Source organism: Amphiprion ocellaris, chromosome 23, assembly GCF_022539595.1.
Source record: "Amphiprion ocellaris isolate individual 3 ecotype Okinawa chromosome 23, ASM2253959v1, whole genome shotgun sequence".
Lineage (NCBI taxonomy): Eukaryota > Metazoa > Chordata > Actinopteri > Pomacentridae > Amphiprion > Amphiprion ocellaris.
The window spans coordinates 20482549-20510213 of record NC_072788.1 but is presented as its reverse complement, the minus strand read 5'-3'; the positions used below and the strand labels follow the sequence as shown (position 1 = coordinate 20510213).

At 37.3% G+C, this 27665-nt stretch overlaps 1 protein-coding gene across 1 annotated transcript; it reads left to right on the top strand.

Annotated features, from left to right (window-relative positions):
• The first annotated feature begins 1166 nt into the window (after window positions 1–1166).
• Window positions 1167–26289, top strand: si:ch73-40a2.1 (tyrosine-protein kinase receptor TYRO3). Its single transcript, XM_023283347.3, has 15 exons — window positions 1167–4660; window positions 6448–6509; window positions 7882–8500; window positions 9291–9446; window positions 9687–10019; window positions 12314–12506; window positions 13789–13880; window positions 14360–14473; window positions 18520–18600; window positions 18681–18773; window positions 19451–19572; window positions 20967–21076; window positions 21379–21538; window positions 21634–21770; window positions 22783–26289. Exons 1-15 carry the CDS (start codon window positions 4537–4539, stop codon window positions 23132–23134), a joined length of 2748 nt encoding a protein of 915 aa, XP_023139115.2. The 5' UTR covers window positions 1167–4536; the 3' UTR covers window positions 23135–26289.
• Window positions 26290–27665: the final 1376 nt, after the last annotated feature.

The following is a 27665-nucleotide window of genomic DNA, read 5'->3' as shown; positions in this document are numbered from 1 at the left end:
TTGTGGTGTGTCGGGGTGCATTGTCCTGATGAGGGTGGCAACTGGTTTCAAGGAGTGCTGTTACCATGGGGGGTTGGGGGGGCTGCTTGAGCTGCAATATTTAGGTGGGTGGTACATGTCAAACATCCACATGAATGTCAGGACTTCAGGTTTGGAAGCAGAACATTGTATTATAACAAGATGTTCAATGTTATTTACTTCACCTGTCAGTGGTCAGCATGTTGTAGCTGATTGGTGTAGAGAGTGACAAATCTTCTGATTGAGTGATATAAATAGCACACACACACACATTTGTCAAGCTTGATCTCAACATGGTTAGTTTATTCCAGCTGCGTGTCATGTCTGTTTTATGATACAAGCTTGTTTTTACTCACATGCGATACATATGTATGGGTCAGAATGGTCAGAAAAGCACACTGGCTTGCATACTAAGACATCTGGGTAATTTTTGCATGCTACATTTGGCATGTTAAGTTTTTGTTATGCACCAAATCTTTTTCTGGCAGACCTACAGTTAGGTGGTATGGAACTCTCCCAACTGCAGGTAGTAAAAGTGACCGCCTCCTTGGGTCGCTACAGTGTTCCACAATAAGAGGCTGCACTTAGATGTACTGTGTGGTGATAATCAAGTCACTCAGACATCAAGAGAAAGAGGGAAAAGTGATCTGCCAGACTAAGCTGCAAATCATCAGTTCTTTGACTTCTACATCTTGAACTGAGGATAAACAGAAGTGCAACAGATGGCAAAGAAAAGTCAGGCTACACCCAAGATAATAAAGTGTCAAATTGGACAAACCCTCAAAAGTTCTATATTGATTTACGCTTCTGCTCAGTGCACTGACTTACTGGTTCAAAGTAGATATTCGGGAAGAGAAGAGGGAACTGTACACTTGCTTGTATTGTAGACTTGGAAAAGTGTTGCTGTGCTGAAACGTGGGGATTTTGAGCTGAACACAAAGCAAGGAAGTTCTATGCATCTTGGAGGGGAATAGATTTCACCTGACAGTGTGGACTGTAACTTCCCTCTAGTGGTTTGCTAAACTTACAGCAGCTATTTAGAACTGAGGCCAAACGCTGCATAACCACACTAGTTTCTATTCCATGTGTGCACATAGAGGTAGAAAGTATGAAGTACATTTACTGAAGTTATTTACATGATTGTGCTTCCACTTTTCTTCATACATTTTACAAGGGAATCCTGCAATTTGCTGCTTTTTTTCTTGCAATTACTTCACTTTTCTGTTGGTCATTTTGAGGTTTGAAGTGTTGATCTGTTGGTGTGGTGTCCCAAAGAGCTCTGTATAGCTGTGATTGGATTTCTCACTATTTTCTGATATTTTATAAATTATCAGTTAAACAGAATTTAAACTCTTACATTACAACTACAGACCTCCATCTATTACCTACACCACTTACTCCTCATTAGGGTCATAGGGGACTGGAGTCTATCCCAGCTGACTTAGGGTGAAGACAGGGGACACCCTGAACAGGTCGCTAGTCTATCACAGGGCTAAACATAGAGACAAACAATCACATTCACACCTACAGACAATTTAGAGTCACCAATTAACCTCAGCATGTTTTTGGACTTTAGGAGAAAGATAGAGAACCCAGAGAAAACCCACCTTTGTGCTACCTGTTCTGTGACTATTATGCATCACACATCTCGATGCTGATGCCTAATTGCTAACTACTGTGCAGCGCTAGTTTGTATTTAGTATATTTCAAAAGTGATTCCATTTTGATATCAAACATAGATCTTTATCACCACTACTCTTTCAGATTTTTGCATATATGTAAAAACAAAAAAAATACAAACCAGATAAAACATACAAATGTACAAAGAAAAACAAAAAAAGGCAAATTAATTGAATTTAAATAAAATACAAATGCCAATACTAAAAATACACAATGTACAACCCCTGGCAAAAATTTTGGAATCACCAGTCTTGGAGGATGTTCATTCAATTGTTTAATTTTGTAGAAAAAAAGCAGATCACAGACCTGCCACAAAACTGAAGTCATTTAAAATGGAACATTAAACAACTGAAAGAACATCCTCCAAGACTGGTGACTCCATAATTTTTGCCAGGGGTTGTACATATAAGTCAATTATTAAAAGCTGCAGGTAAATAATTGAGGAATTCTCAATCTAGCATGTCATGTCAATGTAATTTGTAAAGTTGATATTAATTATATGCATTGTCCGATATCCTTATTCATGTTATATCACCAAACACCCCAAGACAGTAGCCAACATTTTTGACCTAACATCCATTACTCACTTTTTACTTTTGTATTAAAATAAGGCAAAATGTCACAACATAGGATCAGCTGCAGTTAGATATAGAAATCCTAAACAAACCTGTGGATCCAGACTATAAGCTGCATTGCTGCCACAATCTAATCACTTGGTCCTTGTGTCATGTCTGATCTTCCCTGAAAATTTCATCCAAATTCATTAGTCCATTATTGAGTAATGTTGCGAATGGACAGACAAACTGATGGTGATCGTCACATAACTCCACCGCCTTCCTTGGCAGAGCAACTAGAAAAGCACTCAGAAAATGCAGTACTCTGTGTGTGTGTTAGCTCCTGCACTATGACTGAGGAATCTGGGAAAAACTTTTTGCACTGTCAACTTTGAGCACCAGCAGTATGTTTTTGTTAAATGTTTTTGTTCAACAAGAAACAGCACCAAGAAATTAATCATGAAAAAGTTTGATGGCAGAACCATACCCCATGAAGCCTCTTCTTGTTTCAACAGGAAACGATAGGAACAAGAAAAGCAGATGACAGAAATGGAAAGACGGTGGAATAATACACTAAGCAGATTCTTTGCAAGAGAAACCACCTGTGTTGTTCAAACCTGTGCATCTCACTCCATTTCTCTCCTACACAGAGGCAGATTTGTTTGAGAGGAAAGAATAAGGAGGGAATAGGTTGTCCTTCAGTACATTAAACAGAAACTAAAGTACAGATAGATGGAAAAAAAATGTCCATGCAGATATTTTATTAATACATCCACCCATCATCTATACAACACTTAATCCTTATTAGGGTCGTCCAGGGGCTGGAGTCTATCCCAGCTGATGTCATTGTGGTGATCTGGGAGGATCCAGACTGATGGTGGAGAACAGGTGAAGAATCCAGGTGAGGGCTTTACAAGCAAGTGGAAGATCCAGAACTAGAGCACAAAGAACAGCAGTTAGCGCAAGGTAAACACAAGAGAGCTAGATGGAACATGGATCATTAAACTGACTGAGGTTGTTCAGCAGTCTGAAGTAATGATCTGTGTCTGGCTTTAATGGAGGAGGAAGGTAGCTGCAGTGATCACTCCCACCTGCTTGTGCTCATCAGGTGATCACACATCACGCTCATATCCACTTGGAGAGAGACAGAAGAAAGGAGGGGGAAGGGAGAAAACCTGCCACAACCTGGTCAGAGTTGGACAGCGTAACAATCTTGGCTCAGCAGATCAAGTATGTGTGTACAGTCAGTGAGGAGTTTATTAAGAGCAGCCTACTAGTCCTTGGTCAGGCTTTCCTTGTCTGTTAAACAGCCTCATTTCTTTTTTATCATGGACTTGTCTCTGCAGGATCTTCTGATGCACATGATTGGCTGATTCAACATTTGCCTAAATAAGCAGATTGCAGGTGTTTTGATTAAAACTAATGGTTCTGATTAAGCCTGAAGAAAAAAAAAACATGAGTCATTAGCAACATTTTAACATTTAATAATACCCCTTGATAAACGGAAAAATCCAAAATTTGCTGATTTCAACACTTCTAAAAATAAGCAATCACAGAAAGAGGATGTGAGAAAGTCTTGGCCAATACTCAAATGAAAGGATTAATAAAAATGAAGAATTTAAGAACTTTTAGTCCTATGGATAGCTTTCAACTTGTGAACTCTGGAACCTTTAACATAACAGTTAGCGGTAGGGGGCCAAATACTGTATTTAAAAATATGTCTTTTAGCGCTGTTGTCAGGGGAGAAAAAAGTATCCAGTCAAAGGCAGATACTTCTGAGGGGTCCAGAAATGCTGCTGTCTTGATGATGACTAGTTAACCTCAGAGAGGACGAGTGCCATTTCTCTGCTCTCTGAATGTCCTCATTATGTAACAGTCTTCTACTCTCAAACATCACCATGATCAACTCCAAATTTACCATATCGGCAAATATAATAAATTCATGTTAGCTTTTCAATGTGTGCATACAACAACAATTATAATTTTTTAGAGTTTTCTTGCTTTTATTATGGTTAGTGAATTACTTCTTTCGCTTCAAATTAATTTTGGCTGTGGTCGGGATTCTATTGTTGTCTTGGAAAGAGCAATAACAGTGGTGGCACAGACCGGAACTCAGCGAGTCTAAAGAGTGTGGGTGTTGTTTCCAGAAGAGGAGGGCTCATTTCAACACAAATTCCTCTGAACCAAATCAGAAGTGGATGTAAACAGCCTCTAAGTGATGTCATTTAGAGGAGCCAACTGACAGGCTGGATATCAGAAGTGACCGACCCCACAGGTGACTGTTATGAGCTGGACCACAACCATGGCTGTTTGTAACAGTAGCTTGTGGTCTGTCAGGCCCGCTCTCGTCATATTGTGGATGTTGACATGGAATGCCGGTAGTGACGCACAGCTTCAAGGAGAGGAGGGTGAGTGCTCAGGTGTTTTGCTTTTAGGATTGCTGTTATTCCAGCACAGAGGGTTGTCAGGAAGAGTTCATGAAAGGATAGACACACTCACTGTCATTGTAATTCAGTAGATGTCAGAGCAACAGAGTGAATAGAACATACTTCATAAAGTCTACGTAGTTTCTAACAGTCAGTGAATTCTCCAGCAATTAGTAATGTTAAATTGTAGCCTCCATTGTCTGAGGCAAACAATCTTTACACTATACATACTATGTATAATTTGTGTGATAGAGAGATAGCCTTGATAACCAAAACTAAAGGTCTACTGTCAGAGAATGTTTGGAGGGCTAATTGTCTCATTCTGAATTACTTGGCGGTAATGTAGCCCATGTGGAAATAAGACACCTAACTACATTGGTGGCTTAAAAAATTCAAAAATTATTGTGTAAAAACCTGTTAAACTGAAAGTAATTTGGTTAACTAAGATATTAAAATGGTTAATTTACCTTTTTTTTAAAAAAAATGTAAACAAGATTTATACAATTTTTATTTTCTGTTAGCTGTTTATTTTTACAATTTTTAGTTTGAAACAAGTTTTTGACAGATTTCTAAAATATTTGTGTTTTCTTGCTTTTATGACAGGTTGACTAATAAACTTGTTAAGCACTGTATATTATCCAAAAATCTTAATATTTTGCTTGGTCTCCTTTGGCCCTGATAACAGCTTGCATTCTTGCTGCCATTGTTTATATGTACTTTTCCACAGCCTCTTTTGTTATTGAGTTCCAAATAGTTTCTAGCTGTTGCATGAAACTTTTGTGCTATCTATTTTTGATTTCAATAAATCCCAGATCTGCTCAATAAGATTCAAGTCTGGACTTTGACTTGACCTGTCCATCAGTTCCAGATTCCTTTTTCTTGGTCCAGTAGTCTCTGCACAGCTTTGAAGTATGCTTGGGGTCATTGTCTTCTTGGTCTATGAACCTACAACCAATCAGGTTCAATCCAGAAGGGATTCCATGATGCACCAAGATGTTGTGGTAGACCTTCTTTGTCCATGATACCATCCATCTGAACTAATTTGCCCGTGCCGTTTCCATAAATGGAACCTGATACCATGATATAATCTCCACCGTGTTTCTTCACTGTGGGTCAGTGCATGTAGCATCAAAACGTTCTCCAGTTTTTCTGTGGACATAAACATGGCAATGCTGACCAAAGAGTTCAAACTTGGACTCATCCATCCAGAGTATCTTCTTCCAGTAATCTACAGTCCAATGTTTGTGCTTCCTGGCAAATTTTAAGCATTTTTGGATGTTTGCAGGCAACAACAAAAACTCAACTTTTATGAACGTTGTAGAATTTATGGCAGAGGTGTTGTATTAAATTGCGTAAGTGTATAAAGTGCTCAGTCAGCAGATACTGAGTGACCATAAAAAAAAAAGAGACTAGACATACAACATTAAAATCAACTTTTCAAAACCATATGTGTAAAATATTAATACTTCTAATACTCAAGATATTAACAAATAAACTTTTCCAGCCTTACTTTTTCACAGGATCGTCTGTAAAGTCAATGCATTCCATTGAAATTTAACTAAACAGTTTTGTATTTAGAAAGAGGAAATGAACTCTGACAACGCCCTGATCAAGATGATATCAAACATTTTTTGGACAGTTTTTGTCCTGACCCACTTGACCTCATTCTAAACTGTTACTGCCTTGATTTTAAGGTGTGTGTCAGTCCAACAGAAACATGTAGTACAATAAAACTGAGTAACTGTGTTGACTTTCTTTCCATTGTTTAGAGGAGATTTTTCATTCTGACAAACAGACCAGACTGGGATGGAACGCTGAACCCTCCAGGGAAGTAAGTGTGATCACTAAGTGAAACATTTTCATTTCATAATAAGGTGTAGAACTTCATGGAAAGAACGAACACCTTAATTAACTGCTGACTGGCAAAATGCTGGATTTACTGTTTAGATAGAAAATAATTCTCTGTAGTAAATGTGTATATATTTTGTATCATTATTTATAATTATATGCATTTTATTTATTTAATGATGCCAAAGATCATACCTTGTTGTGATAAAAGTGTTGTAATGATTCAGTAAAGCATACAAATCCTCCAGCACACCACAAATACACAAATGAATAATCTTCTGAATGCTTATAGTACAAGTTTATTGTTACAGTTTGACATAATTATTAATCCTAACTGTATCACCATGTGTAATTTTATTTACTAATTATAATTGTGGCATGACTTATTGAAGTACATGATTCACTGTTTTTGGTTTTTTATGTGAAAAACCCCCCTATATATATATATATATATATATATATATATATATATATATATATATATATATATATATATATATATATATATATATATATATATATATATATATATATATATATAGGGTTTTTTTATGTGATGTGGTGTCACAGAAATGACAGTTGACAGCAGTGGAGGTCAAGCTGAGATCTGGAACACCAGGAAATCTTTCTGAGAGAACTGCTAATAGGATTGCTTGAAAGGCAAATCAAAACCTCTGTTTAACAGCAAAAGACCATCTGGAGGACGCGTTGTTCCACTGTGCAGAGACACCTGCAATAAAATCATCTAACATTCCTGGAAGAGTCATTAGCAGCAACCTTTCTGACATCTTTACCAAAAATTCACCATCAGAAGTTTGCAAATAAACATCTAAACAAGACTGAGGCAGTTTGGAAACAGATTGTGTAAACTAACGAAGTTAAAATAGAACTTTTTGGCCACAATCACCAAAGCTATGTTTAGAGAAATAAAGGTGCAGAAGTTCATGAAAAGAACACATCTCCAGCTGTTCAGCACAGGGGTCTATCCATCATGCTTCGAGCTTGTGTTGCAGCGTAGTGCAGAGTTCTCACAATCCCCTTTTTCTTGGTGACCATTTCATTTATACACCACTCCATTCTGTTTCTTACTCAAGATCAGTATGCTGCTAATGGAGATCTGAATCCAGATGATGTAAGATATGTGCAATTGTTGGCTGATTGACCCCTTTTGAATGATCACATGTGTAACTCCAGGTTTAACCAGTCTCTTAAATGGATTTGCCTAAGGACACAAAATGAATGAGGTGTAGTCTAATCTGAGATGAAGTTGCCTAGTATCATAATGTATTGTGTTGATGGTTGTTACTGTGTGTCTCTGCAACTTTTCACTTATTGTTTTTTCTTCGTCATTACAGTGGAGTGAAATTCAGCTACCAGTTGGTACAGAGGGGACTGTGCCTGTGCTCCAAGCTTGTGGAAAAAGAATAAAGCGAACTATTTTAAGCCAGTGGATGGAGCGTAAAGATGCCCATTACCTACTGATGGATATTTCAGTTGCCCAAGAAGAGGAGTCGTCTGGTCAGCTCGACTCGCTGCAAGTTTATTGTTTTGATTCAGACACCCCGATCAGAAAATTTCGGAATAGCCAGGCAGTGCTGAACATCCAGACCTCCAAACTGCTCCCAGATGCAGTCCATCCAAACCAAATGTCCAACTACCTGAATCGCAGCCTGGCCTTGAGTGTCTGCTCAGTCAGCCGCAGAGGCTTCCAGATCGCCTTCTCCTTTTCAGGCACATGTGTGTTTCTGACCTCCATCAGACTGTATTACAGGAGGTGCCCTGACATTGTTTCTGATCTGGTCTCATTTGGGGGAATGGCTGCTGGGTCGGGGCTTCTGTTTGGTTCTTGCGTGGAGGGAGCTGTTGAGGTTTCTCCTCCTTTCAGGGAGTGTAACGTGGATGGAGTGTGGATGCCACTGCAGGGGGGGTGCACTTGTCAACCTGGGCATCAAGTCATGGATGACACCTGCGAAGGTATGGAAATCACATTAGTTATGTCTCTTTTTTCATTGTGTGTTCATTATTTCAGCATACAGACACATTTTAAATGGATCTGATTTCTAGTTAGCTCTTTCCTTCTGAAGACGAACAGACAGGTCAAACCAGAACAGGCTGAAAAACAGAAACAAGCACAAAACAAAGCAAAACGATGAGTTGCTTGTCTTAGCAACAAAACCATAATCTGGTTGAACTAATATTGAATTCATTTTTTTCCTGCTTTAGTTACCATCTCAGGACTTTCACATCCTCTTTCCCACAATCCTCAGTCTGACCTCACTGTTTTAATTTTAGTTTAGATATGTTTCCTGTGCATTGCTCAAAAAATAGCATCCAGTCTAATGTTCCCTCTCACACCACATAATTGCTAGTAACTACAATTGTTTTTGAACTGTTACTGTTACTGACTGACTTTGAAGACATTCGTAGGTGGATATTAAAAAAGTCAAGAGGTTTAGGGGTTACAAATTAATGTGTTCATGCAAGTGATATTTACGCCAAAAGTATTAAAACTAGATTTTAACAGAGGGACTCTTTATAGGAGAGGGCCACAACTTGGATAAACGGAGATCTTAACAAAAGCAACTTTAAGCTTTGATGGGTTACTACAAAGGAGCCAATGAGAGTGCAGGATGGTAAATCGGACGGAGGAGCAGTTGGTATTCTGGGGACCATGATAATGCACATGTAAATAGTAGTAGTGCTTCTACAAACACTATCAGTACTGTTGGTGGCAAAAAGAGGTTCACTCTTTCTTTTTCACCAGCCTGTAAGATGGGTTACTACAAAGCAGCCAATGAGAGTGCAGGATGCCAGCTGTGCCCAGCGAATACCAGGACCCAGAGGGAGGGATCAGAGAGGTGCGACTGCCTACAAGGTTTCAGCCGTTTGCCAGGTGATCCCCATGACCTCGGCTGCACCAGTAAGGAACAAGGAATGGGTTTACTGGAACTAACAAGAAAATGTATTATTTCACTAACTTAAACATTAATTAATGCCCTTGTGTGTGGACTTTGATTGTTGGAAACTTTGCCCCCCACCCCCCAATGAGAGAAAAATAATGTCACTTGCTTTTTTGTTTATTTTTTTACTTCTGTTTGTGTTTTTTAACTGCTATATGAATGGATTTTGGAAAGAATAAATATGATTGTGCTTCTTACAGAGCCACCTTCTGCTCCTGTGAATCTAACCGCTAGTCATCATAATGACTCTGTGCTAACGGTGACGTGGGACCCTCCTCATGACAGGGGAGGCAGACAGGAAGTGAAGTATCATGTTAAGTGTGAGAAGGAAGCTGAGGCTGGCAGTCAGTGGGAGATGTGTGGGGATGATGTGATTTTTCTGCCACACTCAGCAGAACTGACCAACACATCAGTCAGGATCATGGGACTGAACCCACAGCGCGACTACAGATTGTCAGTGCAAGCCTCCAATGACATATCCATCCTCCAGGGGGCACCACATTTATCAACTGCAGCTATTACCATTCACAGATGTATGTAAGCAGTAATGTCAACATATTATGTAGTCTGGGGGCCTATAGCACTAAACCAAAACCTGCACAATTTTGTCTAGCTCTTTTCCATTTAATCTTCTATCAGTGAGGAGGACGTGGTTTGTCCTAGATATCTGTTATCCCAAAGGTGGTTATCACGTAGCTCTGTTAGCTTTGGCTGCATTGTTCATCATTATTTGTCACTTTACTCTTGTGTTCTGTCAAAGTCCTGGAGGTGACTTTACATTTCCAGTGACGTGATTGGTCAGTAATCAGCAGGTTGTTACTAGGTTTTGAACTGATCCTCTAATGTTATGCGTAGCGGGTTGTTTCCCTCTTAAATGCACATGCTTTTTGGTCTCTGAGACCATAGACATACAGTTAAAGACAAAAGTATTAGGCTCCCTATGAAATTTTAGTTTAAAAAAATAAATAAAAATAAAAATCCCAAGTGCTGTTAAACAGATCAAGGATTTTTTAACACAGCTTTTCCAAACATCCTAGTTTTATTTTGGATTATTTTACTTTGCACACAGAAACAAAATGATTTAACAAAAAGCAAAAGCTACCAGGATCAAAATTACTATCCCCCTTGATGCTAGTAATCAGTTGTGTATCATTTTTACTGGATAGTAGCTTGCAGTTGTTGTAGTTTGTAACAAGTCTCTGACACATCTCCTGAGGAATCCCAGCCCATTGACAAATCTCTCAAGCTCGTCCAGATTTGATGGTTTTCTGGCATGGAGCCTGGTCTTCAGTTGACCCCACAGATTTTCCATGGAGCTCAAGTCAGGGCTTTGTGCAGGCCAGTCAATAACGTTTACTTTGGTCTTCTGGAGATAATTCTTCACCAGGAGCGACGTATGTTTTGGGTCGTTGTCATGTTAGAAGACAAAGCGACCACCCAGACCCAGTTTTGCAGCTGACTGCTTGAGGTTTTCTTTCAAAATCTTCATGTATCCTTCTTTCTTCATGATTCCTTTAATCTTGACAAGATTCTCAGTTCCAGACACACTGAAGCATCCTCACCTGCCACCAACGTGTTTATATCTCAGTACGGTGTTCTTTGAGTTGCTAAACTAAAGAGATGGCCAAAGAGCTCTAGTTCGATTTCATCTGACCAAAGGACACGCTTCCAGTATTCATAGTCTTTCTCCAGGTTGTCCTTAACATTCTTCAGTCTGACTTGAAGCTGTCTCTTCTGTAAAAGTGATGTTTTTCTGGCCTGCATCCTGACAGTCTATTTCTGTGCAGGGCTCTAGTCACTGTCTTCTTTGACACTACAATTCCTGACTTGTCTAAGTCAATAACTAGTGCTTTGGTGATTGTTCTAGCATCTTTATACACATCTCTTACAAGTTTTCTTTCCAAAGTCTTTGAAATCTTTCGCTTCCTACCTCTGCCAGACTTGACTGATTGATTACAAGCTGTGAGTGTTACAAAGTTAAAGCACATGATTGCACAACAGTGGTTTGTGCTTTTGCTCAATTAAAAGATCAATTCTTAAGGGGGCTAATAATATTGACCCTTGTAATTTTTCATTTTTCTAAAATCATTCTGTTGTTGTGTACAAAACAAGTAATTTGTGCTTTCTGAAGAAAACTAGTATGTTCAGAAGTGCTGTGTTGAAAATTCTCTGCTCTGTTAAAAATGCACCTGGGAAAAATTGGAAAAAAAACTAAAATTTCATAGGGGGGCTAATAATTTTGTCTTCAACTGTGTGTGCCTTTTGAATTACATTAGAGTTTTTTTAATTTCTCTTTTTATTTTTTTCTGACTAATTGACATTAGGTGCATTCTAATGCACTGTGAAGTTGCATTAGTTGAGTTTAGAGGCAACATTACAAAGAGTAGCAACTCAACAGGTATATTATCATCTCATTAAATTGTCCTGGTGAGTGGGTCATGCAGACTTGGAGACATGGACCAACATTAACATTCATTTAACTTCACTCTAGTCAAATTTCTAACATTTTCTGAGAAATATATTGAAATCTTTAGCTGCTAAATGCTTCACTTTGTGTCTCTGCTACAGTTGTGGACAGAATAATCAAAGAAAGAGCTAAAAGATGTAAAAAATCATTAGAGCCAAAAGGAACAGCAGAGTTTGGTGCAAATTCTCTTTGGATTTGTCACTTTGAGGGATCACTTTACACAAAGTCTTCATATTTAATGTTAATATAAAAGTTAATTAGAGCAGCTTAATGGGTTTGGGAGCATTTTTAGGCACCAAAACAAAATGCATTTAAAGTTAAAATGACTTTATGTCTGAGCCACAGTTGTGTTTTTTACAGGGAAACTTCCTCCTGTGGTGACTACTGTTCCCCCAGAATTAAACCTCCCAATTCTTGACATAACACCAGCTCCTCAGCATGAGAGTCGCTTCTTCATGTGGCTCACAATTGGTGTTTTATTTAGCGTCCTGCTGCTCATGGCTATAATCCCCACTGCAGTGTGTGTCCTGCGCAAAAACTACATTAAACTCAGGTAAGGGACCTCCCACTTTCTCTTTTTGTCCCTATTAAGTCAATGTTATTTACATTTTTTATTCATATAAGTAATTTTTTGTAATAGGGTCAATGATTTCAGGTTTGTGTTTACAGTATTGCTGAGACAATAATCGAAAGAACTAGTCTTTTTTTTTTTTTAAAGTACACTTTGTTTTCGTTACCATTATTGCAGTGACTGACAGTGTACACAAAGGGGAGCTGTGCTCTTAGTGGATTTTCTAGTAGCATTCTAAAAAAAAAAAAAAAAACCACTGTATTTACCATGAAGTAGGACAGAAAAAATTCTCTATAGTCTGTTGCTTCACACTAGCCCAGCTGTCTGTTATAGCTGATCATTAAGCTGGCTTTGGGACAGACAATAATAATGCTTCATTATTTAAAGACACATTGCATATGTGACATTGTCAGCATAAATATCAAGACTTTGAAAATGTTAGGAGATAGAAAAAATTAAATAATGTTTTCTTGTATATATAGTAGGGCTACATGCTTCTTGGTGGCTTAATTTAATTGCTAATTGATTCAATTTATATGACTCAGTAGGTCCTCTGAGCTAGATTGTTTGATTGCAGTGATTGCCTCAAAAGGTTGTGCAACAAAATATTAAGCTGAGGGTACCATCATTTTTGTCCATGCCTGTTTCATGAGTTTATTTTAAAAAATAATTCTGTTGAACCACGGTTCAAAAGCAATGTCTGATTTTCACCGGTTAATTTCCATAGAATTTTTATTTCTTATTACTTTTTTCAGATACAAATTATTTCTGTGACCATTGTGGGTTTTTCTTTCATTAACCAAAAGGTACCAACAAATTTGTCCATGTGTGTAGATGGACACCAGGTCTTAAGAGGCTACAATTGGATTTATAACATAATAAATAATAAGAACACACTGAAAGGGTCTGAATGCTCCCCTTAAGTTACTATAATTTAAATGTTTTTAAAAAAATACTGTCTTCAATTTTGTTCCTGCAATAATTAAGATAATATTGCATACCAACATAAATTCACAACAAATGCTAATTTCATCTGACTTCATCTGTTTTGTAGATAGATGTGTAAAAAAACAATTTTTTTTGATTTACCAAGGACAGTTTTTCCGAAGGCAAAATGTAATTTTCAGGACATTTAGGTCCACTTTGCTTCAGAGACTAAAATTTATGTTTTCAGAGGTAAATGGGAACCCTCCTACACAGTTAAGACATACGACAATGAAGTGTGCTGATAAGTGACTGATAATGGCTCCCAACTTTCCTACAGATCAGACAATGAAGTAGAGCTTTTGCCACTGCATAGTGAAATCTCATACCGACGCCCAGAGATAGTGGAGTCTCCCCCTCAGCGGTCTGATGGTAGGTCTAATGTTCACGAGCAGGACCAAGTACCTGGTACTTGGTCATTTTCCATTTCATATGTCTGACCTTCACAAACAGAATCTGCAATGTTTTTTTATCCTTTGTTGGGACTTACTGCAAATATTTAATTACATTAAGGCTTCTGAAAAGGTCACTGCTTCTGTTAGTTCTCATTCAAGCTGAAAAGTATCACAATAAATATGAAAGAGAAACAGATAAGGACACAGTCAGATCACCTTAAGGTATTATATTATGAATCTAAAACACTTCACATTAATAGGCAGGATTGCTGTTTTGTTCTTTATTCTGTCCCTTCATAACCATTTCACCCCATGTTTCACTTTTTTACACACAACACAGTGTGTGAATCTCATTTGCTGCTGCTGAGACATAACATCTTTATACACATGCAAAAAACAAAACTGATTTAAGCAGTATTAGATTTGATGTGAATCCTTTGGTTTTCTGTGTTTCAGTGGTGGAGGGCGTGGCCCAGTTGTTGGAGGGACTCAGTGGCCGGCTACTGGCCAGTCTGAGGGAGGTACTGGTGGAGAGAGAGCAGCTGACTCTAGGCAAGGAACTGGGCAAAGGTCAGTTATGGATTTTCATAATAATAGTTCATCCTGGCTTAGCCTCACTTTGCAAAATGATCAGTTTTCAAAATAGCAATGTGGTGGTTAGGTTAGACGTCACATGACAGACACCTGTTTGCTGTGACTTTGTCATGACATTTCTATGTGTTTTAACAGAGGCTGACAATAGAGTCTGAAATATTGCTTGTTCATTTTAGATGTCAGAATTTATTATCCTATAATGTTTCTAAATCCTCAAACTTTGTGAATATTTCTACTTTAGCATATATGTACACTACAGTTCAAAAGTTTGGCAACTTCATGTTTTCCATGAAAACTCCCACTTTTATTCATGTGCTAACATAATTGCATGAGGGTTTTCTAATCATCAATGAGTCTTTCAACACCATTAGCTAACACAATGTAGCATTAGAACACAGGAGTGATGGTTGCTGGAAATGTTCTTCTGTACCCCTATGGAGATATTCCATTAAAAATCAGCTGTTTCCAGCTAGAATAGTCATTTACCACATTAACAATGTCTACACTGTATTTCTGATTCATTTAATGTTAACTTCATTGAAAAAAAACTGCTTTTCTTTTATATTGTCCTCCCTGTGAGTTTTCTGGTTTCATAGATAGGCAGCAAGCTAATGTGTAATTGCTCAAACCCAAAGCGTAGCTTTTTTGTTTTTGAAGATCACTTTATTTCCAGCGTAAAACTGTTGCAAAGCACACATCAAACAGAAATCAGAACACAGCCAGTATATAAATACACAACAGAAAAAGGTAAATAAAACAACTTAAGTACTTAAAGACAAGTACTGTCCAAGGCCACAATAGTGAAATAAAAACAGGAGGAGAAACAGCATCTGGATCCTCTCATGGTCTGATCTACACTAAAACTCTATTGGAAAACCCTCTGCTTTTACATCATTTTCTAAAGTAAAATGATAGGGGGCACTGCTGCACACGAAATTCTGCTGCAGGGCAGAACATCTCTGAACATCGAAAAGAAGGACATTATGAAGTGACCCCATCTCATATAGATAGATAGATAGATAGATAGATAGATAGATAGATAGATAGATAGATAGATAGATAGATAGATAGATAGATAGATAGATAGATAGATAGATAGATAGATAGATAGATAGATAGATAGATAGATAGATAGATAGATAGATAATTTTAATAATCTCAACTTAGTAAGAAATGTGTGATCAATCAAACCGCATACATCAGAATGATATGGTGTGAACTGAAAGCATTGGAACCCCTGAATGCCTTGTAACCTTTCTGCAGTTTGTGTATTCCAGTCCAATCTTAAAACTAATTACAGTGAATCTACAATAGTTACTGAAACTGAACCATTTCCATAACCATAACTTGTTTGCAAACATAAATATAATCATTGCCAAATGTTAACTAGACCAGATAATGCAGATAATGTAAGAATTATCCAGACTGACAATGCTGACCCTGAGCAGAATCTAAGGTCATGAGCTTTCAGCTTTCTGCCTCCTGATTTTGACAAAGACACCAAAATACACTCAAAAGTAGTCAAAAGTTTGGACATACCTTTTCATTCAATGCTTTTTATTTATTTGTATTATTTTCTAGATAGTAGATTAATACTGAATGTTAACATTTTTTTGTTTACAACATAATTCCATATGTATTCTTTTACAGTTTGATGTCTTCAGTATTATTTTATAATGTATAAAATAATTAAATAAAAATCATTGAATGACAAAATGTGTCCAAACTTTTGACTGGTAGTGTACATAAAAATATCTGATGCTCATTCTTTTTTTCTGTTAAGAGGTTATTTTTTTTCAACAGTGGCACAAAATACACTCAAAACTAAAGCTACTATAAAAATTAAAAAGAGAGGAAATTAACAAATCAACAAATAAAATTGCAGTGTTAGTGAAAGTAAATGGGATTTGTGGTTCATTTCCTTTGAACCAGTGTGCATCAATAAAGAGTTACCCATTCAACACACAGTAATGTTTGTTTTCTCCTTCATAAGAGCCACATTCCTCAGGATGACAATTTAATCTCTCTCTTGGGACACTTTGATGTTGGAATTTATTTATATCCCAACGTTCCTCGCTGGTCTTGTGAAAGTCTTTAAGGCCACCTGCCCGCTAAATATTAAACATATTAAACCTTATTAGGAACACCATTCTAAGTAGACTCTGAACTGCCTCAGTTCTTTGTTGTGGATTCAACAAGACATTGGAATCTGTCTCTAAGAATCTACTCCATGTGGACATGATTCATCAAATTTTTTTTCAGATTTGTCAGCTGCACATTTGTGCTTCCAGTCTTCTGTTCTACCACACCCAAGGCATCCTGCTGGATTCAGATCTGATGGCTGGAAGAGCCACTGAATTCACTATCATGTTTACGAAACCAGTTTGAGACAACTTTTGTTTCGTGGCATGGGACATTATCCTGCTGAAAGAAACCATTAGAAGATGGTAAACTGTGGTCACATGATGAGTAAAAAGGGATGCACATGATTAACCAAAACACTCAGACAGGCTGCGTCATTCAGATCACGACTGGAATTAAAGAGGACAAAGTATTCAAGACAACATTCCATACACCATCATGCCACCAGCACAGCCTGGACTGTTGCACATGGCAGGGTGGGTCTGTGGATTCATGCCATTAATTCTGACCGAAAATATCCATCCATCCATTATCTACACTGCTTAATCCTCATTAAGTTCACGGGGGGCTGGAGTTTATCTCAGCTGACTTAGAGTGAAGACAGGGGACACCTGGACAGGTCACCAGTCTATCACAGGACTACATATAGAGACAAATAATCACACTCACATTCACACCTACGCACAATTTAGAATCACCAATTAACCTCAGCATATTTTTGGACTGTGGGAGGAAACCAGCGTTTGCACAGGGAGAACATGCAAACTCCATGCAGAAAGATCCCGGGAAGGCCGGGACACAAACCGAGGGATCTTCTAGCTGCAAAGCAACAATGCTAACCACCGAGCCACTGTGCAGCCCAATCTAAAATATGCAACTTCAAAAATTAGACAAGGTTACATTTTTCCTTCTTAAGCTATCCAGTTTTGAGAGCCAGTCCAAAAATTCTTCAGATTTATCATAGGAAATTTGAAAATCTTCAATTTTAGATAATTGAACTAGGATGAAGTGTAACCTGCAAAATAATTTTGCACTGTATATTTCACATGTACACATTTACATGAGCTGACCAATTTGCATGCAATGGGATGTGGAAATATTGGTATCATGCTCCCTGGTGAATAGCACAGAGTTGTATTGATTAGGATGATAATAAATACATATTACACCCCAGTGCTCTGGGTATATCTGTGTACATCTGTATATATTTATGGAAATATGTTAAGAAACAGAAGTCTGAAATTATATTTACTCTACAATCCAATGTCTAGTGTGAAGTTTGACCATAATTGAATCAACTGCTACTATGCACAGCCACCAAACTGACCTGTGTTTTCTCTATATGTGTAACGCTCATTAGAATTCATGGAATATTGCATGAAATAATAATTTTGCACAGTGCCAGCCAAAACCACTTTTAAATGTGTCATATATACTACCGTTCAAAAGTTTGGGGTCCCTTAGAAATGTCCTTATTTTTGAAAGAAAAGCAGTTTTTTTCAATGAGGATAACATTAAATGAATCAGAAATACAATCTAGACATTGTTAATGTGGTAAATGACTATTCTAGCTGGAAACAGCTGATTTTTAATGGAATATCTCCATAGGGGTACAGAGGAACATTTCCAGCAACCATCACTCCTGTGTTCTAATGCTACATTGTGTTAGCTAATGATGTTGAAAGGCTCATTGGTGATTAGAAAACCCTTGTGAAATTATATTAGCACATGAATAAAAGTGTGAGTTTTTATGGAAAACATGAAATTGTCTGGGTGACCCCAAACTTTTGAACAGTAGTGTAAGAAATAGTCTGTGAAGATGCAGAATGTTTCTAAAGTAACAGCAGTGATAACACTGAATCTTCTGTCCTGTACCACAGGAGAGTTTGGTTCAGTGTATGAAGGCGTCTTTACACCAGAGGAAGGTGTGGACATCAAAGTGGCTGTGAAGACCATGAGAGGTATGCATCGAAGCTGTAATGTTTCACAAGAACACCACTTTCCCACCTCATGTTTTAACCATTTGTCTCTGTCCTTCTAGTTGGAATCCACAGTCAGGAAGACTTGCATGAGTTTCTGAAAGAGGCAGAGATCATGAAGAACTTTGATCATGAAAATGTTGTCAGACTACTGGGTAAGATATACCACCTTATCCACCTGTCAGTGTTAAGCCTGTCCTTTAATTTTCTAGTAGCTCGTTTTTTGTTTTTTTTTTAAATGTAACAAATGTTGATTGAGAAGTCGTCATAGTGGAAGAAAGACAAAAGACCATCTCCGTATTTTATCATTATTTCTCAGTTTATAGTGGGCAGAAAGTTATACTGGCAGCTAGATACATTCAGAAATTTCATCAAATCCGCATAGCTTTGTTCATAAACTTAACTTGAATCAAGAGTTATTAATTTGGGGTTAGCTGAATTTAAGATGTCTACTTTGTATTTTGAGACTACTTCTAAAAATGAGCTGAGGTTTTTAATTGAAATCATGAGCTGAAGGGATCTACCTCTGATAGTACGCTGAACTCCTTTAATTACTTTAATAGAAAATCAAGCATATTGGCAGTATTCCCAGAACACATTGTCTGAGAGGTTAAACTGAGGAAAGTAGATCTATCAGTAAATTATTAAATTAGTGAGTGACACATTTAATGTAAGGTTGTCATTTTGGCAGAAATATAGTAGCATAATTACCTTTATGTTGTTATGTCTAAGTTATATTGAATCTTCACTGTCTTTATTTAAGTTATATTGAATCCTTAACCCACTATTCAGCAGCAAGAAAGTTCTGTGACTGTTGTGTGTTGGTTTGCAGGGGTCACTTTACAGAGAGAGCAGGACTGTCCTCTGCCTGTTCCTCTTGTCATCCTGCCCTATATGAAGCATGGAGACTTGCGTCGTTTCCTCATTGCCACGCGCTACGGTGATATTCCTATGGTGAGATGCAGTTAGCAAATGCATGCACAAAAACAGGGCTTATGTCACATGCTCACCTATGCAGATGACACAACACTTAGACTTCAACTGACTTCAGTTGTTACACCAGCATGGATATTCAATAAACGGGTGGACAATAAGACAACACAGAATATTAGAGTATAAAGTGAAGGTGAAATTAAATAAAATAAAAATGTAGAAAATATGATACAGAAAAAATCGACAATATGAGACTGATGCAGAAATGTGCAAATGAGAATGTGCTTAGATGTGCAAATGACACAAGTAGGTGCAGATGGGTTTACAGATATAATGAATGATGTTTAGGATGTAAAGTGGTTTCATCAGCAGGCAAAGTGACTGCATTCATAAAGAAAACTGTAGAATCTATTTGAGCATATATAAGTGCAAACATTAAACTTAAAAAATACTTTGTGTCCCGGCATCCTGTGAGGGTCATTAGTGTAACTCCTGAACCACAAACTGAGCAGAAATGCATGCCCACAGAACAATCACAGACATCAGACCCTTTAATAAATCTTTAAATTTAACGGTGCAATTATCTGCTTAATGTCCACCTGAATGTAGTCAATGAGACCACAATGACTTGATGAAAAAAGTGAACCTACTGTAAGTTATAGAGAGATGTTAGTGCTGTTTGAGTTGCAGTTAGAACCAGGGACTTTTTAAAACCAGCATCTCCTGATCATTGGTATTGCACAACCAAATATTTCTACATAAGCTTCAGCCTTAAGCTGTGGTAAGTTGCTATTTGGTTCAAATCCAAGTGTTAACCAGTAGTTAGGAAATACTAAACTGCAGTGTTTACTTCATCCGGAAAAACACTGATAAAAATGTTGGTTAATTCATTGTTTACTGAAAAATAAAGGCAAATATTAACCCCAAGCAGTATTTCTTTTTGTCTTTCGCTCCTGTCTTATTTTTGCTAAATGTTAGCATTTTTTTTAGTGCAATATGAATTCCTGCACCTCTGTGGAAACATCACAACCATAGGTAGATACAGTAGGAACTGAAAAAATGGGGCATAGTTCAGTATAACAGCATTATAATGTCATAAATCATGATAAAGCAAGAAAAACAAAAGTGTAATTTATTTATTTTTACTTTTAAAAAATCGAGATGTACAATTTTCTGAAGTGCCCACATGAAGTTACCGATGTTGGGAAAAAAAGAAGTAAATCTCCGCGTTACAGATATTAAACTATTTACATTTTCACAACTACAATAATCCAGACATTTGCCACACTACTCTGTACATCCAGCTGAGAAAATATCCTGACTGCGGTCTTTCGGCAGCTTAGTCCTCTGTGTATTGCTTTGTTTGTGCTGATTTTTCTTAGGGTTGGGGTTATAATACTCTACTTTCTTTCCAGTTTGTGCCCCACCAGAGTCTCCTGCGCTTCATGATCGACATTGCAGCAGGGATGGACTATTTGAGTCAGCAGGGGTTTCTGCACAGAGACTTGGCTGCACGCAACTGCATGTGAGTCTATCAGAGGGAGAAGGAGGATAGCTTAAAATCAAGGACTCCTTGTTCACGTATGACTGTGTCTCTGTCCCTCAGCTATTGGTATTCCAACATAGTTTGTATCTGGGAAGGAAGCTGCTTAAAGTTTCAGTGGCACAGACTGAAAGCATCAGAGGAGGCAATGTGTGTGTGTGTGTGTGTGTGTGTGTATGTGTGTGTGTGTTGGGACAAAATACATAAAACAGTGTCAGAACTAACATTTTCTTCTTTGATCTGACAGCATTGCAGATGATGCAAATACCCTTTTTAATGCACAGGCTAGGTGACGACCTTAGGGTATGTGTGGCTGATTTTGGCCTGTCCAAGAAAATCTACAGTAGTAACTACTACCGTCAGAAAGTAGCTATCCGTGTGCCAATCAAGTGGATGGCCATGGAGAGCCTGTCTGAGTCCATCTACACCACCAAAAGTGATGTGGTAAGTTTGCCATGGTCAGGATTAAGGCTTCCCTTCAGTCAGCTGTGTACATTTGTAGCCTGATGAAAAACTGCATTTACTTGTCCCTGTCTCAGTGGTCATTCGGAGTAACCATGTGGGAGATTGTGTCCCGAGGCAGGACACCATATCCTGGAGTCCACAACCACGAACTGCTGGACCTGCTGCAGTCTGGACACAGGCTCAAACCACCTGAGGACTGCGATCACAAACTGTGAGTTCCTGTGATTATTCGTCGGCATTTCACATTTTATGTTTTGAGTTTTCAGAACATTTCTAAAAGTACAATTTCTACAACGTCATTTATCCAAAGCAACGTACATCTGAGAGTAGATACAAAAAATTGCTTTTGAATCCTGGAATTTGGGTACATTATGGACTGTATATTTTATGGATAATAGCAAACATCAGGTGCATATTCCCCCAAAATTGCAATAAGACCTAATAATATGCACTAAACTGTCTCCTTAAATTGATCAGTAGAGATGACATATTTTTCCATTGTGACAGTTTAAAGGGTCACACAAGCGTCAACACAATCGTGTTGCCATTGTGTTAGAAAACATTATATGGCTTGTTCATATTTCTTCAGACCAATTACAAGCAACTTGGGCAATGCAGTGATGGTGCCGTTGTAAAACAGTGTTGAGAAAAATAGTTTTGGTGGAACATTTGTATCATTAAAAAGACTAATCGACTGAGCAGGCCTGCCTCACAGGATGATCCAAACCAGCTAAACACCTAAACTCACGAACTACAAGATGACATTTTTGCTCCTGTTGTTTTTTTTTTTAAATTTACCAATATCTCTAATTCTTATATCAATATATTGGGTATATTAAATCTATGCTTTTTCCATGTTTCTTTACATAGTTGTATTAATGTTCTCCAAATACAAAACTGCAGCTAAGGAAAAAGAAAATGTGAAGGGTGTTGAGTAAGCCATAAACAGATTTCTTTTGCACCAAATTATGCTTTTTTTGCCGAGATTTTTTTTAAAAATATTTTCTGTTTTCTTGTAAAACACTGGAAATGTTCAGCTTTTCAAGCTAAAAAAAAATGTTTAAGGTAAATATTGCTTCAGTTAAACAATGCACAACTCATCATAGACACATTAAACCAGTATTAAGAAGTCTCTCTACCAGCCAGTGCCATATATCTACAATATCTATTTATACGTGTCATTTTGCTTCTATTCTTCTTCTTTCATCTCACCCAAAACACAGTTATGAAATTATGAGGAGCTGCTGGAATAGGGAGCCTACCCGGAGGCCTGGCTTTGGCGAGCTGGCTGAAGCACTGAAAGGCCTTCTGGCAGAACTTCCGATCCTGGAGGCCAGCCAGGAGGCTAGTTATATCAACCAGGGCCTGGAGGTGGCTGCTGCTGCTGCTGCTGCTGCTGCTGGTGGTGGTGCCTCTCAGGATTCACAGACAGACTCTAGGGGAAGATGGGAAAACGTCTACCTGCCGAATCCTGTGGGTGCTACTGCTACAGCCAGAGATGATGACGTGGAACTAGAGAATGGTTATCTTAAGTACATTACTGGCTCAGCAGTTAAGGAGAACGAAAATCACTGAAGATGGACGATGTTTTTGTAAGATACACAATGTAATTCTTCTCATGAGCTATGAAGAAGGGACAGAGATGTTGTATGCATTTATAATCTACATCTTTAAGGGTTAGGAGAGAAAGGTGACACAGGCTCCCATTAAGCACCAAGAAAACAAAGCATTTTACTTAATTTTTGAAATGTTGTATATCTTTATTGTGTACACAGGTCACATTAAAACCATCTGCCTAATATTGTGTAGGTTAACCTCATGCCACCAAATCCGATCTCACTCATGACAACAATGTCCACCGGACCTCCGTGGGTGCCCTGTAGTGTACGAGGTGTCTGTAGCAGATACTTCAGGTCCTGTGGGTTGTAGGGTGGAGTGTCTGTGGATCTGACATGTTTCAGCACATCGCGCGGATGCTTCATTGAATCGGAATCTGAAGTCAATGCATTGCAATAACAGGGTTTGGTTTGTACTAGACATGGACTGCATGAAACACCACAGCAGAAAGCAAATAAACATCCATGAATCTGCTTAGAAGCTATGAATAGAAAACAGCTTTAGAGCTTGCCTGAGAATCATTACATTTTTCAGTTTATCAGCGACCCATCAATCAAATGAGAGTTGTCTGTACCTACATGGGCACTACAAAAAAACAAAAACAAAACTGCAAACAGCTACTGTGTACTTTCAATGTACGTTTTCAACAAAATATAAATGAATATAGGGTAGAAATGTGGGGGGAAAGAAATAGATACTCACTTTAAAATACAGAGATATGGCTCTGGACAAAAAATTACATGAAGTGAAGCAAATTCACTAAAAAACAAGTGATCATTTTAGCTGTAATTATTATTGTAGGGGGATTGAAAAATGACTCATTTGCTCTAGATTGGAATAAATCACAGTCCAGGACATGTAATATTAAAATAGTCACACATATCCTACAGAAATAAATCCTGTCTGAATGAGAGTTAGATTTTAGTAAATATTTCAAATAGGTAATTAAAATTTTAAGATAATAATTCAAAATATGTCATATATCATATTTTGTGTCATCCTTTATCCTTCATCCATTAATGCAGGTAGAATGTGAACCAGTTATGTACATTATTATATCAGAGAACAGATAAATACTTTAGTATGAACAAACAAACCAATAAATAATTAAAAAACATTTTGGTAGTGACAATGACATGTTGAAATAACACCTTAATTCGTTTTCTAAACTTTTATGTGGACTATTTCTGCATTTTTGCATTCACAGTACTTATAAAATATTTGCTTTTCTCCATTTATTTACATCTGTTAGGATTTCTGTGACGCTCAGGAAAGACAAGGAGAACGACTGGTGCAGATCAACGGTTTATTTCCAGAGAATGTGTTCACAAAACAACCGGAAAATACTACCGGAAGCTAACGACCTGAACGAAGAAGGTTATAGACTCAATATCGCCTCTAGAGGCGGGAGGTCTAAAATAGAGAGAAACTTCTAAAACAAAGAACGAACCTACTGCAGATATCACCTGGGCAGGTACGCAAAACAAAATACGAAAACAGGTCTGGCACAAATACTAAAGAGGAACTAACCTCAGTACGAAAAACCGAATATTCCAAGAACTACAATTCTAGCAGAACGAAAGGTTAGAACATATTTTTTGCTGGCATGCAGAAATAGATACACCAAGGAGTGGCTACACTCAAATAAACGAAAGCCAGCCGAGAAACTGCAGGAATCAAGAAATCAATCTTAAGTCAGGCTGACAAACGAAACAACGAAAGAGCGACTACGTTCACACAAGGAATACTAATAGTCAACGTGAGAATCAACCATCAAAGCCAAACTGTACGCGTACAAGGTTGCGAGGCTTGCACATTATATAATACTACACTACAGAAAAAGTGCAAGCGATCCAAAAACTAAAGCTAGTCTGGACCTGCACGGACCGGGAACTCATCTGAGTCTGGAGAATGCTGAAGGCAGCAGGGAATGTCTGCGAGGTAGGATTTAGTGGAGGATGGAGCTTGAAGCAGACGGTTGGAAGCTGCAGCGACAGGTGTGCCGGAAGTTGGATTTTTTCTGTGATTTTACCAATTATTATCTGTAATTTCAGGAAATTAAGAAAAATCTATTAAATAACAGTTACAAAAGAATTTATCTTTCGATACATAACAAATACCTGCAAAATAATGAGATTTTTGTCCTAGATTTCAGTCTAGAAAGAAAAGTGGTGACATTTTAAGAGAGGAAATTCCACATTTACAGTGGCGACAGTATTTACAGTGGTGGCATGTTATTTCTTTTTGTCTTTCTTTTTCATACAGTCAATACATAAATTTGTACTTTTTTTCCGTGATGTAACTTGCTATTTTCTGTAAATTAAACAAAACAAAAGAAAACCGTAAATGACTTCTTAAAATGGTTTACCATTAAAATCTTATTTTACAGTCATTCGTTGTTATTTGAAAGACAAATGATGCATATTAATGGTAAATCATGGTTGAACTGTTGCTCCACAGATTTTGACCTGTTTTGTTTAACTCCAGATAATAACTAGTAAAGTCACAGAAAACAAAGTACTAATTTACATACTGACTGTAAAGAACACGCCACATTTATAAATTCTGTCCAAATCAGAATTGCGTGATTATACAAATACTCAGTTGTACTGTTAAAATGTTTGACTGTAAAATTACACAACTTTTCTTTCTGGGTTGAATCAGAGACAAACATATGATTTCATGTGTATCTGTTGTTATTTGAAAGAAAAAGTGTATATGTACTATTGGTAATTTATTTTGTAACCATCACCGTATTGATCTTCCTGTTTGGTTCAATTATGGACAATAATAACCAATAAAATCACAGAAAATCAGTAATTTACTTGTTAATGTTAAACTAAAACAAGATAACAAAGAAAGAAAAACCTGTAAATAATGTCCACATCAAAAAACAGTATTTTTAGAAATGGTAATATGTTGTTTGACAGCATTTCAACATAAAGTTACACTTTCTTTGACCATGTTTAAATCAACATATTTTTTGCTGTACTGATATTTTTTGTTATTTGAAAGAGAAGTTATGTACATAAAGGATTTCAAAATAGGAAAATCCTTTCTTATACTGTTGTTTTAAAGATTTTTTGGGACATTACAATAAATAAAATGTCAGATTAAAGTATTGAACTGCATGTTGACTGATAAAAAGAGGCCCAAACTGTCAATTGTGTCCAAATCTAAACTCTATTGTTCTAGAAATAGTTATGAGTTTTTTTACTAGGTTTGAGTGTAAAATTAATTACACACAGTCACTTCAGCCAGTGATATAACTCCGTTAAATAAACAAGTTATTCAGCAGCAGATCCCTACCTTGTAGAAGAAACATTCATCATCCAATTTCCACACTGAGGGCAGATAACTTTCAGTGACAAATCCTTTCCACGTCCCTCCTCTCTCTGTTCAAGTCATTGTTCCACTTGGCAGTAACATCTTCAAACATCAACTAACATGACAGCAAACTTTGTCCAAAAAACAGCAAGAAAAAACACTGCATCGACCTGCTACAACTTTATCTCCATCTCATTTAACAAACCTAAACCGCTAAACCAAACTGCTCCATCTATCATCCAACAACAGTCTCAACACTGAAAAAAATGTGTCTTTTCATTCTCCTCAAACCACACAAATGTTTCCTGTGTGTCTCCTGAAGGCACAAGGATGAAAAAGTTGAGAAAAATCCAGAGAAATGAGAAAAACTTGGAGCTGCATCTGCAGTAAAGTAGATCCACCGAGCTCTCTGTGTTACTGAGGCCTGAATATTCTGAGCCTCATCATGCAGATTTAAATAAAAACAAAAAAATGCTGAAACTCAGCCACTGTGAAAAAGCATGTGACTATTAGACAAATATACAGATTTTTGATATGGACACTAATGACAGTTTTGATCAGTTTTTTCTGTCTTTTTTCATTCCAATCAACACGTAAATTAATACTTTAATCTGCAATTAAACAGGGTCCACCTGTGAAGTAAGATCAGTATGAGGATTCTTAGTTATATAGTTGTAGAACAGACATGTCTATAATCACATTCACATACATATAAACTCATAGACACACATTCTGATGAATGTAGGCTCTTAAAATTAATCTTTCATTTTCTTTTGACCAGCATGATTTTTTTTAAAGCGCTTTGTGAAAAAAATAAATAAAGAAAGCACTTTGTGAGTAAATAGCAGAACTAGTACTTTGGTTTTGAAGTTTCATCCAGGCTGTTCAATCGGTGCAAGAGAATCAGAGTACCTCAGTTTGCTTTTGTTTTTTTGTGTCCAGATGTCTGATATTCTGGATTGCTGAGAGCCTTAAGAAATTGTTTCTGAATGTGGCTGATATTACTGCAGCAGAATAGGATGAGCTTCACTGAAAGAAATAAAGCTAAATTCCTGAGTAATACAAAGACAAGCTATCTGCTCTATCTCTAAAGTGATAACTGTTACTGTTAGTCACATGTCTGTGTTCACGTCTAAGATGAATATAAAAGCAATCTGTCAGA

Excerpts from the sequence above, each read along its gene's own strand:
- si:ch73-40a2.1 (XM_023283347.3), top strand. The coding sequence starts at position 4,537 with ATGAGCTGGACCACAACCATGGCTGTTTGTAACAGTAGCTTGTGGTCT. Across the intron at positions 6,510-7,881 it reads ACGCTGAACCCTCCAGGGAA|TGGAGTGAAATTCAGCTACC; the intron begins GTAAGTGTGATC and ends TCGTCATTACAG. Across the intron at positions 21,539-21,633 it reads ACACCACCAAAAGTGATGTG|TGGTCATTCGGAGTAACCAT; the intron begins GTAAGTTTGCCA and ends TCCCTGTCTCAG.